The sequence below is a fragment of the Salmo trutta genome, chromosome 30, assembly GCF_901001165.1.
Source record: "Salmo trutta chromosome 30, fSalTru1.1, whole genome shotgun sequence".
Lineage (NCBI taxonomy): Eukaryota > Metazoa > Chordata > Actinopteri > Salmoniformes > Salmonidae > Salmo > Salmo trutta.
The window spans coordinates 24,619,178-24,635,064 of record NC_042986.1 but is presented as its reverse complement, the minus strand read 5'-3'; the positions used below and the strand labels follow the sequence as shown (position 1 = coordinate 24,635,064).

The 15,887-nt window shown below is 41.1% G+C and overlaps 3 protein-coding genes across 4 annotated transcripts; 2 read left to right on the top strand and 1 right to left on the bottom strand.

Moving 5' to 3' along the window:
- Positions 1 to 4,674: 4,674 nt before the first annotated feature.
- On the top strand, positions 4,675 to 7,046 carry LOC115168338 (NADH dehydrogenase [ubiquinone] 1 alpha subcomplex subunit 4-like 2). Its single transcript, XM_029723497.1, has 4 exons — positions 4,675 to 4,929; positions 5,981 to 6,066; positions 6,394 to 6,454; positions 6,660 to 7,046. The coding sequence occupies exons 1-4, from the start codon at positions 4,888 to 4,890 to the stop codon at positions 6,714 to 6,716; spliced, it is 246 nt and encodes an 81-aa protein (XP_029579357.1). The 5' UTR covers positions 4,675 to 4,887; the 3' UTR covers positions 6,717 to 7,046.
- A 1,082-nt stretch (positions 7,047 to 8,128) lies between these two features.
- On the bottom strand, positions 8,129 to 10,137 carry LOC115168337 (serine hydroxymethyltransferase, mitochondrial-like). Its single transcript, XM_029723496.1, has 4 exons — positions 10,118 to 10,137; positions 9,722 to 9,871; positions 9,201 to 9,308; positions 8,129 to 8,922 (listed from the first exon to the last, which is right to left on the bottom strand). Exons 2-4 carry the CDS (start codon positions 9,828 to 9,830, stop codon positions 8,762 to 8,764), a joined length of 378 nt encoding a protein of 125 aa, XP_029579356.1. The 5' UTR covers positions 9,831 to 9,871; positions 10,118 to 10,137; the 3' UTR covers positions 8,129 to 8,761.
- LOC115168336 (B-cell receptor CD22) lies at positions 9,800 to 13,726 on the top strand. Of its 2 annotated transcripts, none has more exons than XM_029723495.1 (4): positions 9,800 to 9,891; positions 10,116 to 10,189; positions 10,631 to 10,701; positions 10,896 to 13,726. In XM_029723495.1, exons 3-4 carry the CDS (start codon positions 10,647 to 10,649, stop codon positions 12,821 to 12,823), a joined length of 1,983 nt encoding a protein of 660 aa, XP_029579355.1. In that variant the 5' UTR covers positions 9,800 to 9,891; positions 10,116 to 10,189; positions 10,631 to 10,646; the 3' UTR covers positions 12,824 to 13,726. The 2 variants fall into 2 exon arrangements, with proteins under 2 accessions (XP_029579355.1, XP_029579354.1); XM_029723494.1 differs by having other exon boundaries at positions 9,806 to 9,891; positions 10,157 to 10,189.
- The last annotated feature ends 2,161 nt before the right edge of the window (positions 13,727 to 15,887 follow it).

Below are 15,887 nucleotides of genomic sequence, written 5' to 3'. Positions count from 1 at the left end.
TGTCTGCTCAAACAGTCAGAAAAAGACTCCATGAGGGTGGTATGAGGGCCCGACGTCCACAGGTGGGGGTTGTGCTTACAGCCCAACACCGTGCAGGACGTTTGGCATTTGCCAGAGAACACCAAGATTGGCAAATTCGCCACTGGCGCCCTGTGCTCTTCACAGATGAAAGCAGGTTCACACTGAGCACATGACAGACGTGACAGAGTCTGGAGATGCCGTGGAGAACGTTCTGCTGCCTGCAACATCCTCCAGCATGACCGGTTTGGCAGTGGGTCAGTCATGGTGTGGGGTGGCATTTCTTTGGGGGGCCGCACAGCCCTCCATGTGCTCGCCAGAGGTAGCCTGACTGCCATTAGGTACCGAGATGAGATCCTCAGACCCCTTGTGAGACCATATGCTGGTGCGGTTGGCCCTGGGTTCCTCCTAATGCAAGACAATGCTAGACCTCATGTGGCTGGAGTGTGTCAGCAGTTCCTGCAAGAGGAAGGCATTGATGATATGGACTGGCCCGCCCGTTCCCCAGACCTGAATCCAATTGAGCACATCTGGGACATCATGTCTCGCTCCATCCACCAACGCCACGTTGCACCACAGACTGTCCAGGAGTTGGCGGATGCTTTAGTCCAGGTCTGAGAGGAGATCCCTCAGGAGACCATCCGCCACCTCATCAGGAGCATGCCCAGGCGTTGTAGGGAGGTCATACAGGCACGTGGAGGCCACACACTACTGAGCCTCATTTTGACTTGTTTTAAGGACATTACATCAAAGTTGGATCAGCCTGTAGTGTGGTTTTCACTTTAATTTTGAGTGTGACTCCAAATCCAGACCTCCATGGGTTGATACATTGGATTTCCATTGATTCTTTTTGTGTGATTTTGTTGTCAGCACATTCAACTATGTAAAGAAAAAAGTATTTAATAAGATTATTTATTTCAGTCAGATCTAGCATGTGTTGTTTAAGTGTTCCCTTTATTTTTTTGAGCAGTATACTTTGCAAATGAAATGTATTTCTAAACGGTCTATGGTCTATTCATGCCTTTTACATTTTAGTAGATGCTTTTATCTAGAGCAACTTACAGTAGTGAGTGCATAAATGTTCAAACATTTTCATACTGCTCCCCTGTGGGAATCGAACTCACAACCCTAGAGTTGCAAGAACTGAGCCACATCATCACATCACATCATCACAAACCACTTGATATTTCAATGTACTTAATTACTGTATTGTGCATAGTTTTTCTTTGTGGTGATGGAAAGTCTACAGGTACAAACCTAACTGGCAAGCCTTTAGGCTACAATACAGTAATGTACACTTACATTAAGTGGTTTGTAAGGATGGTAAATTAATACTGTACGAAAAGTGGTTGTTTTCCATGTTATTTGATTAAGAACAGTTTTTAGTTTGATGTGGATGTTTGGTGTCTTTGCCCATAACTTTGCACCTTTTGATGTAAATGTTTCAGGACAGGGTTTTGTTCTTTCTGGATGCTATTCGAATGACAATCACAGAGAAAGGGACAGGACAACAACTCTTACAATTCCTATTGAATCCTGCAAGATATGGTTCTTAATTATACAAGTACCTTTTTTGCCAAAGCAGAGATGTGAATAATGTTTTTGCCTTCACTACAGATGTCTATATCAGTATGTTAATAAAAAAATTAAAATGTATGAATATATTTTTGAAATTCAGAATTTTCAGTGGGTGCTGCAGCACCCTCAGCACCCTTATTTCCTGTGGCTATGCGCACATCTATTGAAAACAGACTGGGCTCTCCACTTTCCTCTAGCGTTATTTTAGCAAGTGGAAAAAATAACTCACTTCCGACAGAAAGCTCTTCCGACAAATAACTCACTTCCGACAAAAAACTCTTTACAGAAATGTTGTAGCAGCCTACAGTACATATAAACATTCGCGATCTGACATACTGTATCAGCAAAGCAAACCCTAAATGCCTTTGAAGCCTTTGGTATTTTTGTTGAGGCCTAAATTTATAAATACCCCTGTGTATAAAGGTTGTGTAGTGTTATTTGGTATACTGTTTTGTAAGATATGTTTATATATTGTGTTATAGGGCATGCTGTAGGCTATCAGTCTGATCAACTGTAGCCTACTATGCGCCCTGTCCCATCTGGTCAAGGGAAAAGAAACGGTAAGGTAATGTTTGTCCCGATCGTCGTTTAAATAACTGGACCAAGGCGCAGCGTGTGTAGAGTTCCACATTTTATTGCTCATGAAACTTTTAAAAAAACAACGACATAACGATCGTGCAAAACGTAGCGCACAAAGGCACTCACACAAAACAATATAAAGTGGCTCTCACTATGCTCGCCCTGACCAAGTTAGCTTCCTGTGTAGCAGTTAAAAATGTTTGACTGCATTGGCAATTCCCTAGGTGTAGCTACTAGCTAGGCTATACTGAAATTCCTTACAGTTTTGTTGTTTTCAGAAAAACAATCTCCTTGGGCAACATTAGAGTGGGATTAACTTGCTTGACGGCTCAGTTTACTTGCCCCAGTCAGGGCGACCCTTAAGGTCCCTGCTACAACTAGGTTCCGGAGTTTTACCTGGTTACCATCACCTCTGCTCAAACACGCTCAAACAAACAAGTCGGCATAACGCAACGTACGCAACACGTACGCAAAAACAAAATAAAATTCAAATTACTTTTGTCAAAATATAATAATCTTGAAATGAGTATGATAATTAAAAAAAAGACACTGCAAATGCCTAATTGTATGGCAAGTATATTTGTTTGTATGTTTCAATGCTTGACACATGTAATTAATGAAATACCTCCCAAATAAACATTTCTACTTTTACTGAGGATACACTCTAAAAATTAGGGGTGCAATAAGGGTTCTTCTAAGATCCTCAAAGTTCTTTGGAGAACCTTAGAGTTCTTGGCACTAAAAATTGCCGCCAAAAGGTTCTTCCAAGAACCCCATAGGAGGTGGGGTTCATCGAGGAACCTCTTTAGTTGGCGGTGGTTCTTGCAGGAACCTAACTGCCCAACTGAAACGTTCGCATTTGAAAGGACAGTAGGTGCACTAACATAACTGAAAAATAAAAAATCTCCTTGAGTTAAGGTAAGGTTTGTCCCTTGTATGATCGAAATTGATATTGTTTGATGATAGCATCTATCTTTTTATATTTGTGCAAATCTTTCTAAAACAGAAAATTGACAATTTAATGCATAACAAATCAACAAAGTGGGAATATGTAGGCTATGTTGGGTGCAGATGACTGAACTGCTCATTTTTGGGTCTGTGTCTGCAGGTATACAGAGGAGGAGGCATACAAAGGTATGTCAATTGGTATTGGTAGGTTATGCAGATCACATATACCATCCTCCTCCCTTACCTCTTCAATGAATATCCCATAGGCCTTTACATTCTGGACAAGGTATGTGAATGGAAACCATTATCAAAAGTTTATATTCACATTTACCACAAAAACCAAGGTATGATTACTGTTGTGTGCATGTTTTGTTAATCATCTGTATAATTACTATTTTTTTGGATTCCCTACACCTCTGATGAATATAACAGGAAACCTGTTCGATCACCACGCACTGCAAAATCATTCTGTCTATGGATACGGAGAACAGCAACACATTAACATCAACAGGCCTGTCACGGTCGTCAAAAGGAGTAGACCAAGGTGCAGCATGCGTAGGGTTCCACATGTTTTAATAAATGAAACTCACCAAAACAAATGCAACCGAAACGTGACATAATGATGTGCTCACAGGCACAACACAAAAACAAGATCCCAACACCTCAAGGAGGGAAAAAGGGCTGCCTAAGTATTGTTCCCAATCAGAGACAACGATGGACAGCTGCCTCTGATTGGAAACCACACTCAGCCAAAACAAAGAAATAGAAAAACTAGATTGCCCACCCCACATCACACCCTGACCTAACCGAACTAGAGGAAAATAAATGTCTCTAAGGTCAGGGCGTGACAAGGCCAGAGGATATACCCATTGGACTTGGGGCTCTGCTGGGAGTTGACATCATATTTCGATTTTTTTATTCTGCTTTGCCACTAAAATCATAATAAACACTGACAACTAAAATATTGTGTTATTGTTCTTATTGTTATGTGTATTATTAATAATAATAAAGGGGGAGGGGGGGTAGCTCAAAAATTAACCCCAAAAAGTTATTCATAGGGTTCTTCGAGGATCCATTAAAATGAGTTCTTTGAAGAACCCTTTTAAAGGGTTCTTCGAATAACTTATAGGGGTTCCCCCACAGTTTCAATTTGATAAATTTGAGCTCCTGAGTGGCGCAGCGGTCTAAGGGGCAGCATTTTGGTGCAAAAGGCGTCACTACAGTCCCTGGTTCGAATCCAGGCTGTATCACATCCGGCCGTGATTGGGAGTTGGCCCGGGTAGGCCGTCATTGTAAATACGAATTTGTTCTTAACTGACTTGCCTAGTAAATAAAGGTTAAAAAAAGGATACTCCAATGACCTTTTCTTTTTAGAGTGTACATATCTTGTAAAATAACAATTTTAACATTTTATTATTTGACTGTAGAATAGGAATTGCAACATTCAATGTCCCGAAGTTAATGGATTTATTGCTCTCCTCGCCACTCTCTGGAAGTCACTCTCCCAGTTACGTCAGCAACACGTGACAACGGACCTCGGAGCGAGTTCGTAGCGTTAATTTATAAACTCAGTGGTTGTTACTGGCGAGGGGCTGGTTTGGGATTCACAGCTAATCTCGGATAGTCTCAAACAAGCTTTTGGGTGTCTGCATAACGCGTCCGCAAAAACTAAATACAATTCAAATTACTGTTGTTAAAATTAATATAATAATCTTGAAATTAATATAATATAATAATAAAAAAGTTGAGAAACTGTAAGAAAAGATGATTAGAATGGCGATGGAACACGTAAAGAAGCATCCAGGGGTAAGTACTTATTTTTGTTCTATAGTTTATTACCTCAAGTGAGTTAGTAGTCTATAATATTTCATGAAAGTTTCATAATTTCTGTTGTCGGTGTGTAATATGCTCAATGGAATCAAGAAATGATCCAAGTAAAACATACATTGTTTCCTATAGGCTGTGTCATCAGGGTAATTGAAATGAAACAAACGTTCCAACCCTGAACAGGCTTCACGAATGAATTTTGACACATCATTTTGGGGGGGGGGTTGAAATTGTGTTTTTGTCTTGTGTTGAAGTTGTTGGTGAATGGTTTGTTAAAAGAGGAGGGGCACAGAAAACAGAATATTCATCTTTCTGTTTAATGACAGTGTTTTTAAAAAGATGACTGGCGATATGACCGAAGTAGTTAGAAAGCCATTACCATCTCATACATTAGCTCAGATGTCCTCAACAGCAGATAGTCAAGGATTTACATCAGGTTTTGGTCGAAATGGGAGCTACGAAACAAACTTGACAACCCCAGGGATGCCAGTTAGCCTAACAGCCCTGTGTAGTAGGATCAGCACTTGGACAGCGCCACAGCGTTCCCTACCAAGAGTCACGTCTGAGTAAACTACTTACTAACTTGGTCTGAATTTATTTGACTACATTCACATAGGCTTATTAAAGCTATACCAACTTTTTGAGAGAGCAACAGACGTGTTAATGGAATAGTTCAACTAAGTGATCAAATTTGAAACTGGGCAAACTCACCTGATTCAACCTGGATGAGTTGAATCAGGGGAGTTTGTCCGGGGCTACAACAAAAACGTGTGCTGTTTTGGGTATTCCAGGACCGGAGTTGGGAAACACTGGTATATAGTATGACAGGATCATCATCTGTCATGTGATCTAAAGAATGACAGAGCAAGGTCTATAATGGATCCCTCCCTGTGTAATCAGCTTGATCAGCTAGTCATTGGTTACTGGAATACTGTATTGACAAAGGTTATGTAGAAATGCTCAAATGTCTATGCCTCAGAGTGAATGCAATGGTCATGCTATCTCCCTCTTTCTTCTTACTCTCTCATAGCTCATCCCCCAGTTCTTCTTCATCTTGTTGGGAATGGGAGGAGCCTCCTTGTATTTGGTCCGTCTTGCAAAGGGGCCCCATGTCACGTAAGACTCTTTACCATTACCCTTATTGTCCATTTTATTTTTAAATTAATATTGTTTAATCAATTTCTTAATACTATCCAATTAAAACATATAGTAGTGGATGCCAATTCCCTTTAACATCATAAGGCACAAGAGGTAATCCCACCTCTTGTGCCCGTCTGGGGCATCAATTCCCATATCACTACTAAAGGTCTATGCTGCTGTGAGTTTTTGGAAACTAGGCCTGGCCCATGAATAGTTGATCACAGGCAGACTAACACAGTTCCCTCTGATCCCATTTGTGTTTGTCCTACTTCGGCCTGCTTTGACTGCTGTGTCACTGTACAGCTGGAACAAGAAGAACAACCCTGAGCCCTGGAATCAGCTTGACCCTACCTACCAGTACAAGGTACAGTACTGCCAACACTGTCAGCAATAAACACACTTTAGCTCCACAAAGTTTACTGCATCTTATTCGATTCTTGTTTGACTTGACAACAATGTAATAGTAATGTAGCCTATCAATAGTATCCGTTAAGTCAATCATATATTTTGTATCAATATAAGTAGCCAAGAGCCTTACATACATCCTGCCATATTGTCTTCTTCCCCAGTTTGTGGCCATCGATACTGACTACAAGAACCTGAAGAAGGAGGGACCTCAATTTTGAGTATCTTCCTTCCTCGCCTAACGGCACCAGGTCCAGCCCGAAGAACGTCACTGAAGAATTCAAATCTGTGAAGTATTCTTCTCTCAATGCTTCTATACAAATATTTGGAGATTGATCCATAATGTTGATGATGAAATCTATCAATTTGTCTGTTTGTTTTATCATAAAGACTTCATTGTTAGTTTGGCAGTCACTAAATCTAACAATGAATGTGCGCATTATGATAACAGGCAAGAGTGTGCATAGATTTCTTGACAAAATGAAAGAAAAATTAAGCAAAATTTCTGAATGGAAATGTTGTCCAAATAAAATGTCTCTAGATTTTAGAGAGTGAATTTCTAATCATGTGTACATTCATAATGGGAGATAAGCTGAAAACACAACTCCAGCTGAACATAGGCCATCAGTCAGTAACACAGTGTCAGCTGTGTGTTTTGGGTATATGGCGTTTCTTTCTTGTTTTTTTCTTCTCACATACAACGGAGCACTGTACTGTACACATATCCAGCTGTGAGATTAGAGAGTGCAGTGCCTTTCATCTCCACAGCAACAGACACCGCTAGCTAAAAAACAGACACCCTTCATCACCTTGACATATGACAGCGTACAGGGCAACACGTACCCACTTGTACTGTTCCACACGCAGGCACTCTTTCCATCACCCTCACTCAGACCATCCAGAGGCATACATACAACGGGTTCATTTCCACAAATAAAACACTTTGATCTGTTTAACTGGAATGGATGGAAAACCACAAAATAGGCAGGCTGATGACCCTTGTAGCAAAGAACACAAGGGAACAAATTAGTTCCCATAGGACGGGTAAAAGCCACAAAACAGGGGGGGAAATGCACAAAGTAAACAAACACACACAACCAAACAGAGGAGAGTGCGTCAGAGTTGTCAGGTCGTGAGAAACTGGCGGAGAGATGGAGCTGAGGGCAGGAGGAGCAGATGTTTGTTTTTCTGTCAGCAGAGTTGAAAGTTTCTCTGACCTTTATGACAGCTGGACTGTGGCCTGTTACTGTGGAAGCACAATCCTCTGGCACAAACATAGAGAGAAGGGACACACACACACACACACACACACACACACACACACACACACACACACACACACACACACACACACACACACACCACACTGTATGGATGTTCTGTATGTGCAGTTGTGCACCAAAACATGCAAACACAAACAGGAAAACACATTTATACATATCACATATGTCAAATGACCATCCAACACAAGTGACACATAACAGGCATGACTGGAAATTTGCAAACCCTTCCACTCAGGCTTATATTCTGCCCTGTGGGACATTTAACAGCACTGGGATAAAGCATTGCAGTAAGAAGTAATAGGGAGCTGAAAAGGCTCTATTTCCCTGATGAATAATGGAAGAATCTGGGAAAGTGAGAAAGAGATAGTATTGAAAAACAGACAAGAGAGACACATTTAGCCGTTCAATTTGTCATATTCTCACAACCACCAGAAGATTCCGCAAACAAAGTGGTTGACACGTTTAGGTTAACAAACTAATATTCCCTTTGTGTTCATGTGTGTGGGGATCTCTAACAGGGGCTCTAAGAGATCCTCTGTTTGCTCTAATTCTAGCAACCCCTTGTCTGTTACTACAGTACTAGTCTACAGCGAGAGGAAACGCTCAAAGGAAATGCTGCTCTGTTTAGGAAATATCAGAGGCCCCTCTCTCCCTCTCTTCTAAACAAGACATATGCACATGCTCATATTGCACAGAGAGAAATGTGGAGGAGAAAACATCTCTATGTCAATTCTCTACACATCAGGTGAATAGGAGTATAACAACAATTGCACTATTTACAATGTAGTATCACAGTAACTTGATATGATTAAATATTGAGAAAAATTGGAATACAAAAATCTCCTTATTAACCATATAGCAGCTATCAATGCCTGGCAGAATTAGAACAAAGGTTCTTCTCCTGGAAAGACTAACAGATTAGATGATTGTAATTTTATTCATCTACACAACTACTGCACTAACTACCTGGCTGAAGGATGGGTTCATAACCTGGGCCTAAAGTCCAGTCTCCCTGTTTCTCTCTCAGTGAAGCCAGGCATGGGGAACAGCCGTGTGAACTCCTCCACCCTCTGACACAGGTCAGTGATACAGGCCACTGTCCCTGGATCCTGCAGCAAGAAGGACTTAAAGTCCTGGAAGCTGCCTGTGGAGGATAGGGATATACCATGGTTAGCTTACAGAGTGGTCGAGTCTTTATACTATATATTACTGTCATTCTCTTTAAATGTTTTAATGGTCCTCCAAACTGTTTTGGTTTCACAGGTTCTTCCCTTTATCTCCCATTCTGGACTTGCTCTAAGCTGAACCCATACAAAGTGAACTGAAGTGTTATAGTTTGGTACAAGATTGCAATGGGATAATAAGCTATGTCTGGCCAGTCCACATGGTCTGTGTCAGCTCTGTGCATGTATCCCTTCTTACTGGTCTTCTTCTTCACATCCTGGGCAATGTGGATCCCCTCGTCCATAAACTCCACCACCTTCTCAAAGTCCGATTCCTTGAACTGCCTTGATGTCAAGGCAGGAGCTCCTACAGATGTTGGATATTAATTTGATCATGAGAACTTTCCTGCAATGCAGGACATTTAAAACTTGTAGTATATTTGAGGCTTAAAAAGGCTTCTGAAGTTTGTCATTTCCACTTTGAAATGTCAGACTTGATTTCCCCTTACGAAATATTTACCAACCCCTACAAAAATATAGCTTAATTATAATCCACATAAAAATTCACATTTCCTGTTGCTGCAGGATTATTTTCCTGCTGTAGAAAAATGACTCAAATTCAGATCCTACATCTGTACAGCAATCAATAAATTACATCTTGACAGAAAACAATTGAGGAGTGAGGTTATAAGTTGTTTAGTCCCTTTAGTAAATGAACACAAAGACCAGCCACCACTAAACTAACATGCCACAGTACAGTAAATTCTTGTAATTCCGTACCTAGCCTGAGTCCTCCTGAGGTAAGAGCACTCTTGTCATCTAGGCAGGTGTTCTTTTTGCCTGTTATGAACACAAGCTCCAGTACCCACTCCGCCCGGGCACCGTCCATACACTGGGGCCAAAGGTCAACGAAGTGGTTGTCCTTACACCCTGGAGGAGCAGATTAGAGAGTAAGCAATATGGACCTCTTTGACCTATAATGATCAAAAAAGACATTTATGAACTATGTTCTAAATAATGAAAATGTTTAGACTATATTTAATATTAATCAAAATGTTTTAAAAATAAATTGTCTTCTGGTTGGTGGATTAAAAACAGGAAATGCATCAAAGTTGAGTCAGTTTTGCATTGTTGTTTAGTCAAAAAAAATTATTGGTAATTAATATAACCACAGACCCCACGCCTACTCTTCCGTTTCATTCCATGCACTGCCAGAGAACTCTACATTCACCAGACCTCTCCACCTCTGTAAGTATGATTGAATATATCTTAAAATATATTTTTCTCCCAATGATCTCATGTGTTTTTAACCATATTCTTCTGGACACAGTAATGCTATTTGATGTGATACATTCTTTAACTTGAAGTTTTCTGTTAGTATGTTTTGGTATCTGATTGTAAGACATACATCTGGACTGTAGTTTAATACATTTAGTTTAGTTTATTTCTTAACATTTCTTAAAATGTCAAGAACATTTAAAAAATATATATATGATTCAGTGAAATGTGTATGATGTTGCCCAATGCATTTGGCTTCTGTGAGAAAAAAAACAGGTTTAGAGCAATATTGTGTATTACAGTGCTTATTATATGTTCAATAAGATATTATTTACACCACCATTTAGGTATTGAACAGCTAACTATAAAGACTGTTTTTTTTAAACTATTTGAATGTTTTTGATACCTCAGGGAGGGAAATGCAGCAATGGCCCTGAGAGCAGCAGGAAGTGTGTTTGGGGTTTTCCTGTTATCTGTGGCAGGTACAGATTTTTATCAACATTCGTTCTCTTTTCTCTAAAGTACTTCTCAAAAGTATCATTTGGGGTTTTCACTTTTGAGAAACATCTAAAATGTCATAAAAAATGATCAGGACAAGAAGTGTTTGAACGTTGTTCTGGTGAATATGGTACATTTTCATGCTCATTTTGATAGTTTTCCTGTGTTTGTTTCTCAGGAGTACTGGGACAGAATGGCTGGGATGTGACTTTCACCAGGACAAGAATATGTGCGTTGAAGGGATTATCAGTAGATGTTTCCTGCACTTACAGATATCCCAGTGGGCATGAGATCATAGACACAGAATGGTATAAATGGTGGAACGTCAAAGTGGGGTATACTTATAACATCATGGAACAACCAGAGTATGCAGGTCGTGTTGAGTACCTTGGGAATAATCACAGTGACTGCACTCTGAGAATCACAGACCTGAGAGAGAATGACACAGCGGAGTATTGCTTCGGATTTAAAACCAACATACAAGGCTGGATATATCAGCAAGATTTATTCATTTCCGTGACAGACCTGAAGGTGACTACCTATGTGACAAAGGGATCATGGGTGATACTGAATTGCAGCACCACCTGTACTCTGAGTGACAACCCCAATCCTGACTACATCTGGTACAAAAATGGAAAGCCTCAACATGGATATATGTCACAAAATTACAGTATCTTGAGTTCTGATGTAGACAGCTACTCCTGTGCTGTAAAAGGTTACGAGGACCACCGCTCTCCTGCAGTGTGTGCAGTGGGTCAGAACTGTTGGAGAGTGATTTATGCCAAAAGGAGTATCTGTGCCTTGAAGGGGTCATCAGTGGACATATCCTGCACTTACACATATCCCCATGGTCATATACCCAGAGAGACATTCTGGTTTACTCAAGGAAAGTCTACAAAGGAGCCTAAAGATCTGAAGAAGGACCCAAACTATTTGGATCGTCTGGAGTACCATGGAAATGAGGACAGCGACTGCACCCTGAGAATCAAAGACCTTAAAGACAGTGACTCAGCTGAGTACAAATTCAGATTAGTAACTGCAGAAGGGAAATATGTCAGTTCACCCGGTGTATACCTGACTGTCACATATGTCCTGTTGGAGATGAACCCTATGTCTGTCTCTGAGGGGGAAAGGGCCACACTTACATGTACAGCCAACTGTATTCTGGGTGACAACACAGCCTTCATTTGGTATAAGAACAGACAGGCTATACCAAACAGCCACAACTACTCCAACAGCCTGCACCTGTACCCAGTCAGCAGTGATGATGCAGGCAGCTACTCATGTGCTGTTAATGGTCATGAGGATCTCCACTCTCCTGAAGTGACTCTAACTGTCAGATACAAACCAAATAACATCTCAGTGTCAGTCAGTCCTTCTGGTGAAATAGTGGAGGGCAGTTCAGTGATTCTGACCTGCCACAGTGATGCCAACCCACCAGTTCAGAAATACACCTGGTACATGAGGAACATTAACACATCAAAAGAATCCAGTCAGATCTATCACATCATCAACATCAGATCTGAGGACAGTGGAGAATATTACTGTGAGGCACAGAATGAAATGGGAGCTAAGAACTCCACAGTTACATTGATCATTGTATCAGGAAAACAAACATCTAGTATTAACATAGCTGTAGGAATCACAATTGTTGCTCTGGTTCTCAATCTCCTATTGAGCTTTTTGTGGTTTAGAAAGAGGGCTTCCAACTCAACGGACACACGGGACACAGCAGAGGATGGACAGGAAGGCTCTAGTCATCTGTACGACACCATCTTTTGGACAGCCCCTACTGCAGCACAGAATGCGGACACAGATGAGCAGGACGTCAGGATCTATGCCAATGTCCACTTCTCTCACTCCAGAAACCATGACGAAGCTCTTTACTCACCTGTCCAACTGCGTAACCCTGAGAAACAGGACAAAGTCCAGTATGCTGCATTGAAATTCAATCGCCTAGGTGTTGCCCCCCATCCTGCAGCACACGCAGCTGAAGATTCATCTGCAATCTATAGCACAGTCAACAAACCCAGAACCCGAACACAAGAAGGTACATTCTTATCCTCTTATCCAACGTTTCCCAGGCCTCCTACTGGTTCGTGGTAATCCTACTGAGCTGAATTTAAAAACATTGCCTTGTTTATTTGGAGGGTCACACAATATTTTGATGTAAAAAGTATAGATTAGAAAGAGCCTGCTGTGACAATACAGCAACAATTCTAATGTAGTGTAAGTCTAAGATGTGACTCATGGTAGTTTTGTATGGTGATATTGTTAAGCATTAAAAGCTTTTGAAAAATGCATCTCAGTGAGACTGTACACTGAGTGTACAAAACATTAGGAACATCTGCTCTTCAAATGACAGACTGACCAGGTGAATCCAGATGACAGCTTTGATCTCTTATTGATGTCACCTGTGTAACGCTTCAATCAGTGTAGATGAAGGGGAGGAGAGGTTAAAGAGGGATTTTTAAGACTTAAGACAATTTAGATATGGATTGTGAGTGTGTTCCATTCAGAGGGTGAATGTGCAAGACAAAAAAATCCAAGTTCCTTTTAACAGGTTATGGTAGTGGATGCCATGCGCACCGGTTTGACTGTGTCAAGAACTGCAACGCTGCTGGGTTTTTCACACTCAATAGTTTCCCGTGTGTCCACCACCCAATGCACACCCAGCCAACTTGACAAAACTGTAGGAAGCATTGGAGTCAACATGGGCCAGCATCCCTGTGGAACGCTTTCGACACCTTGTAGAGTCCATGCCCCAATGAATTGAGGCTGTTCTGAGGGCAAAAGGTAGAGGGATGCAACTCAATATTAGGAAGGTGTTCCTAATATTTTGTACACTCAGTGTATAATAAATATGTAACCTCAGAGCTTACGGGTTTGTGAGGGGTAGGGGTCTGACAAAATGTTTGAAGGGAAATAATGTTTTCTTATACTGTCTAAATTGTGCTTCTTAACTAAATGTAATAAAATAATCAAAAACGTGTGGTAGTATCCAGCAAACAGGGGACCATGACAATTTCCTGATGCTGTGGACAACCTAGACAAAGTTTTGTTCAATGGGTATTAGAATTATTGCACAAATTGAGAAGGGACAGCTGAAATGGGACTTGAACCAGCAACACTGCAGTTACAGGACAAGGGCACTTCCTGTGATATAAAGATCCAGATTGCTTGGCAGGTGCTGTAGTATGCTTACATACATGGAATCTCCATCACTGTTAGTACTACAGATAGTAGATGTTTTAGTAGCTGTAGTAGGGATAGTATTAGTAGTGGAGATGTAACCTACAGTGGTAATAGTACTGCTATCAATGAACACGGTTACACACACACAATAATATGAGTGTTGTGGATAGTCAGATTAATATAATAGTTTGTTCAAAACGTTTACATGCTTTGCAAGAAGAACGATTTCCTTAACACTTCTGGGCCCTTTATAAAACACTAGCCTGGTCGTTTGTCAGTACCCCAAACAGTTTTTTAGGTCCATTGCTTGAGTATTTAGATGTAGGTAATAGCCGCGCCTTCCCCATAGAAACCCCATGCAACGTTAAAGTCCATCATAAATACCTCCCAAACACACTGATCTGGCCTCCCATGACCGCAATAGTCCTCGTAATGACTTTCTCTGTACAATTTTTCAGCTAACTTGTTTCAGTAGGCACATTTTTACCAATGCACTTTGTTATTTTCATATTGAAATCCAGGAAGTAGAAGAATGTGCATCGCGATTTGTGACTTCCGAGGCGGTCGTGATTAAAGGTTGTAAACAATATGTTTCTGTTTTCACTCCCTCTCAGTATTTGCTGCCCTCGTCAAAATTAAACAGAGTAAAGAATGTCAGATCAAGAGCAAAGAGGAAATTGGAGACCTGCCTTTTTTCAGAATGGGACTGTTGTGCGATATCGGTTTGAGTCGGAGTTTACTAAGGCTGAGTTGTTCCATTTGCGGGCTGACAGAGAGAAGAAAGCTAGAGAGAGACGAGAGCGACCAGATGTTGAGGAAACACAGGCTCTTCCAAGAACGCACTGTGACTGGTGGTGCAGTTGCAGGAGATGGCAATCTCTACCAACAGACAGTGAATGTCTCAGCTGTCGAGAATGGGACCAGCTTACTCCGATATGATGCAGCAGAAGATGGCGTGTATGTAACTAAACACTCCGATTTCTTGGCTGTCATCACATCCTGGTGTGTTGGAGACTTTCTTCAGCATCCCCAGGATCAACTGGAAACGATGTGCCACACCTAATGGTCCAAATGGGAAGCTCTTCTTCCTCTATGGTATAATGGCGATCGCAACAATTAGATGTGCATTCCACCACCTACTGTGCCGGTGGATAAGGATCCCGTTTGGGTAAAAATAAATAACATATCATACAAACTACCAAAAAGGAAATTAACTAAACATATTCAATCTGCTGTAAAAACTACATTCTAATCAGGTCTCAACACAGGCTCAGAAGCCTCCTGTGAGGGGGGAACATTTCCTAGCTACATTAGTCCTTATAGTGCTTCTGCCGTGAAGTCTTGGGAGCCCAAAACATTTCTCAGCTGCAGATATAATGATATCCAGCTTCTTGGACTTCTTAGACATTCGGAAAGTATTCAGACCCCTTGACTTGTTCCACAGTTACAGCCTTATTCTAAAATAGATCAAATTGTATTTTTTTCCTCATCAATCTACACACATACCCCATAATGACGAAGCAAAAACAGGTTTTTAGACATTTTTGCAAATGTATTAAATGTTTTTAACTGAAATATCACATTTACATAAGTATTCAGACCCTTTACTCAGTACTTTGTTGAAGAACCTTTGGCAGCGTTTACAGCGAGGGTGTGCAATTCCAGTCCTCGAGGGCCTGATTGGTGTCACAGTTTTGCCCCAGCCCCAGCTAACACACCTGACTCCAATAATCACCTAATCATGATCTTCAGTTTAGAACGCAATTTGATTAACCAGCTGTGTTTGCTAGGGATGGAGAAAAAGTGTGACACCAATCAGGCCCTCGAGGACTGGAGTTGCCCACCCCTGGTTTACAGCCTCGAGTTTTCTTGGGTATGACGCTACAAGCTTGGTAGACCTGTATTTGGGGAGTTTCTCCCATTCTTCTCTGCAGACCTTCTCAAGCTCTGTCAGGTTGGATGGGGAGCGTCACCG